A 5,000-nucleotide genomic window follows, 5' to 3' on the forward strand; every position below is an offset into this window, starting at 1 on the left:
TTAAAGTTATTCTCAGAGTCATTAAAAAGTTAATCTGTCATCAAAATGTTATTCTCTAAGTAACCTTTCGTTCATCAGAGAAACTTTCTAACACATCTTCATTCATTAAAGTTATTCTCGCAGCTATCAAAATTAATCTCTAAAACAACAAAAGTTAATCTCTGTCATCAAAGTTGATCTGCAAGATATCTTCGAGACATCAAAGTTACTCTTCATTACATCAAAGACTCATTCAAATACTACTCATGTTCTCAGAAGTCATTCTCAAAGTCATCACCGATTTTCTCAGAGTCACCAAAGTTATTCTCTGAGTTACCAAAATACTACTCATGTTCTCAAAAGACATTCTCAAAGTCATCAAAGTTATTCAAAGAGCTAACAAAAGTTATTCTCGGACTCACCTTCGTTCTTCAGAGAAACTTTCCAAAACATCTTTGTTCATCAAAGTTATTCTCGGAGTCATCAAAGGTATTCTCTATCTCACTTTTGGTCATTAAAGTTAATTTCTATGTTATAAAAGTGTGTCTCAGAGACATCTAAAGTTAATCTTAGTGTTATCAAATGTAATCTCTAACTCACTTTTGTTCATCAAAGTTGATCTCAGAGTTAACAAAGGTAATCTCTAACTCACTCTCGTTCATCAAAGTTGTTTCAAAGACATCAAAGTTAATCTCAGAGTTATCCAAAGATATTCTCATGTCCACAAAAGTTATTCCAAGAGACGTCAAAGTTAATCTCAGACATCTTCGTTCATAAAAGTTATTCTCAGAGTCATCTAAAGTTATTCTCTAAGACATCAAAGTTATTCTAAGAGCTATCAAAAGTTATTCTCAGTCATGATATGTTATTCTCTAAGTAACCTTCCGTTCATCAAAGACATTCTCTAAGCTCTCAAAGTTATTCTCTAAGACAACAAAGTCATTCTCAGAGTCATCAAAAGTTATTCTCAGACTCACCTTCGTTATTCAAAGAAGCCTTCTGAGACATCCTCGTTCAACAAAACTGTCCTCAGAGCCATCAAAAAAGTTAAATACAGTCATCAAAGTTATTCGCTAAGTAACTTTTCGTTCATCAGAGAAGCTTTCTAAGACATCTTTGTTCATCAAAGTTGTTCTCTAAGACATCAATGTTGTTCTCTAAGACATCAATGTTGTTCTCTAAATCATAAAAGTTAATCTCTAAGACATCAATGTTGTTGCAGGCGATGAGTCACAATAACGTGGCTGAAGTATGTTGACCAGATCACACACTAGAAATTGAAGGGACGACGACGTTTCGGTCCGTCCTGGACCATTCTCAAGTCGATTCACAATCGACTTGAGAATGGTCCAGGACGGACCGAAACGTCGTCGTCCCTTCAATTTCTAGTGTGTGGTCTGGTCATCAATGTTGTTCTCTAAATCATAAAAGTTAATCTCTAAGGCACCTTTGCCTACTAGAGAAACTTTCCAATCCATCTTCGTTGATCAAAGTTATTCTCAGAATCATCAAAGAGATCTCTAATTCACCTTCGTTCACCAAAAAGTTGTTCTCTAAGACACCTTCGTTCATCAAAGAAACTCTCCGTCCATCATGTTATTCTTCAAGACATCTTCAGTCATAAAATTTCTCTCCAAAATGTAACTAGTTCAGCTTTTCATACCAAACCTGCACTTCTGTTAAAATATATTTTCTTAGTCACTTTACCCTAAAACTGTTCTCAGAACTACACTGCCCAAATCCTACGTAACCTATCCTCTCCACCCAATGTTACTTAGTTAACGTAACGTTCCTAAACCTAACTTTACCAATCCTAACTTAACTTACCTTACCATTACCTATCGTACCTAACTTAACCTGCATAACCTAACTTTACCTATCCTAACATGACTTACCTTACATTACCTATCTTACTTAACCTGCACAACCTAACTTACATAACTTATCTTACCTATCCTAACATAACCTAACTTGCTTTACCTAACTTAATCTTACATTCCCAAACTGATGTATCCTAACTTATCTAGTCCAACCAGACATGATCTAACTTACATAATTATTCCTGCTTGTCTTTTGTGTTTCGTCAATCATTGTCTCATATTCATTTACTCATTTCAAGGGTTAATTTCTCAAATGGACATTTTTGCATTTCAAGTGTTATTTGTTTAAGATTGGGTGTTTAACCATTTCAAAGGATTTTTGTTATATATGGGAATTTACTCGTTTCAAGGGCAAATTTCTCAAATGGTCATTTTTGCAGATCAAGGGTTATTTGTTAAAGTTCATCAAGTTGCTCATAAGTTGTATTTATTATGTTTGTTATTATTTATTCTTATTCCCCAACCCCTTAACCTAACCTCTTGTAATCTTAGTGTATTTAGTAGGTTCTATCATATGTTCTTATTCCCCAACCCTTTAACCTAACCTTTCAGATGTAGTTTATTGTGTTTTTGACGTATTTGTTGAATATATTATCCTTTTCCTTTTTTCCTTTTTTTATCCTTAACCTTTTTTCAGTGTCAGAGTAGTTAATAAATGGAATGCACTAGGAAGTGATGTGGTGGAGGCTGACTCCATACACAGTTTCAAATGTAGATATGATAGAGCCCAGTAGACTCAGGAATCTGCACATCACTTGATTGACGGTTGAGAGGCGGGACCAAAGAGACAGAGCTCAACCCCCGCAAACACAACTAGGTGAGTACACACACACACACGGCTCCAGCATGGAGTCCATATCTAGCCAAGCATAAGACTAAATTGGGGAAGGTACAAAGGTTTGCCGTCAGACTAGTACCTGAACTGAGGGGTATGAGCCACGAGGAGGGACTACAGGAATTAAACCTCATATCGCTGGAAAACAGAAGAGTTAGCGGGGACATGATCACCACATATAAGATTCTCAAAGGAATTGATAGGGTAGACAAAAACAATTTATACAAGGGGCATACGCACTACGGGGACACAAGTGGAAATTGAGTGGCCAAATGAGCGATAGAAACATTATAATTTGTTTAGTGTCAGAGTAGTTGACAAATGGAATGCTTTAGGAAGTGATGTGGTGGAGGCTGACTCCATACACAGTTTCAAATGTAGATATGATAGAGCCCAATAGGCTCAGGAACCTGTACACCTGTTGATTGATGGTTGAGAGGCGGGACCAAAGAGCCAAAGCTCAACCCGCGCAAGCACAATTAGGTGAGTAGACATAATTCACCCAGTCACTCACCCAGGACCATGGCTCCCGTGTCCCAGGGACCAGTCACTCACCCAGGACCATGGCTCCCGTGTCCCAGGGACCAGTCACTCACCCAGGACCATGGCTCCCGTGTCCCAGGGACCAGTCACTCACCCAGGACCATGGCTCCCGTGTCCCAGGGACCAGTCACTCACCCAGGACTCCGGCTAACGTTTCACAATCTTTCTTGCATATTTGGTAGATCTCGAGGGGCGTGTGGAGGCCGATGCCGTGCTGCCTGGCCCTGTCCCTCATGCCCCGCGGCACGATGAAGGAGAAGGCGAAGCGCAAGCAGAGACTGAAGTTCTGTGATTTTAAGAAAGTAACACTCTCGTCCAGCCAGTACCGCCACACCACCACACACCTGCAAGACAGTGAGGCACGGGTAAACACAGAGTGTACTTGTACGGCCTGGCCACACGTGACTGAGGCAACTGAAAGAAAAATAAGTATTTAGGACAGTGACACATGCAGGACAATGTCATAGTGACCTCTGGTGTCATCTTCAGCCACTGTCTTCAATGACATCTATGTCTCATCATAATAATACTTTTCTAATGCGGACGTTGAGCGTCCGCATTAGCGTCCTCCACCACGCATGTCATCCCTTTGCGGACGATGAGCGTCATATGACGTCCACTGTTATTCACACGCGGGCCCACTGACATCCCACTGGTGCTTCTATCGCCTCTGTACAAAAGCCTCTGTACAAAAGTTCCATCAAATTGCACCTATACAATCATGAACTATCATACAATCAAGCCAGTACTTGGAAATAATATAATTTACCAACATGGCATGACAAGTTTATATGGGACAATAATAAATGGCATATTAATTATGGCATATAAAATGTGATATGGTTGTTGATTAGCAACACCAAGCACAGCATGATGTTGCTGAGGACGGGGGGGGGGGGGGAAGGGGAGGGGAGGTAGAAATAGCCTAAGCTACTCTATCTCTTTTAGGTGTATTTTTTTTCCTTGTCTCAATAAACTTGAACTTGACGTTGCTGATGAACAAGAATAAATTGTATTTGTTTTATGTGTGCATTTCACAAAGACAATTTTGACGTTGGTGACCGGAATTTCATTTCAAAGTACTTAAAAATGTTGACATAACAAATTTTGATCAACTGGAAATTAGTTTGCAATTGCTAGGTGGCAAAAATGTAACTTGCATAATTATGTAAATATCTGAGTCAGATATTGTTTTTGTGTGTATTTGAAAATCATATCTCTTCCCGATGGTGCAAGTGGTTGGGCACTGTTCCTTCACGCCGTCTTCATATCCCAGCTCCTGGTCCTCACATCCCAGCTCCTGGTCCTCACATCCCAGCTCCTGGTCCTCACATCCCATCTCCTGGTCCTCACATCCCAGCTCCTGGTCCTCACATCCCAGCTCCTGGTCCTCACATCCCAGCTCCTGGTCCTCACATCCCAGCTCCTGGTCCTCACATCTCAGCTCCTGGTCCTCACATCTCAGCTCCTGGTCCTCACATCTCAGCTCCTGGTCCTCACATCCCAGCTCCTGGCCCTCACATCTCAGCTCCTGGTCCTCACATCCCAGCTCCTGGTCCTCACATCCCAGCTCCTGGCCCTCACATCTCAGCTCCTGGTCCTCACATCTCAGCTCCTGGTCCTCACATCTCAGCTCCTGGTCCTCACATCCCAGCTCCTGGTCCTCACATCTCAGCTCCTGGTCCTCACATCTCAGCTCCTGGTCCTCACATCTCAGCTCCTGGTCCTCACATCCCAGCTCCTGGTCCTCACATCTCAGCTCC

The 5,000-nt window shown here is 41.3% G+C and overlaps 1 protein-coding gene across 1 annotated transcript in view; it reads right to left on the reverse strand.

Annotated features, from left to right (window-relative positions):
- Nucleotides 1–2,269: 2,269 nt before the first annotated feature.
- The window catches only part of LOC123752400 (failed axon connections homolog), a 9,726-nt gene continuing 6,995 nt past the window's right edge, over nt 2,270–5,000 (reverse strand). Inside the window, exon 4 of the mRNA XM_069336106.1 lies at nt 2,270–3,581. Within this exon, the coding sequence (XP_069192207.1) occupies nt 3,365–3,581 (217 nt within the window). The 3' untranslated portion in view covers nt 2,270–3,364. The remainder of the gene's footprint in view (nt 3,582–5,000) is intronic.

The sequence above is a fragment of the Procambarus clarkii genome, chromosome 35 (genome assembly GCF_040958095.1).
Source record: "Procambarus clarkii isolate CNS0578487 chromosome 35, FALCON_Pclarkii_2.0, whole genome shotgun sequence".
Taxonomy (NCBI): Eukaryota; Metazoa; Arthropoda; class Malacostraca; order Decapoda; family Cambaridae; genus Procambarus; species Procambarus clarkii.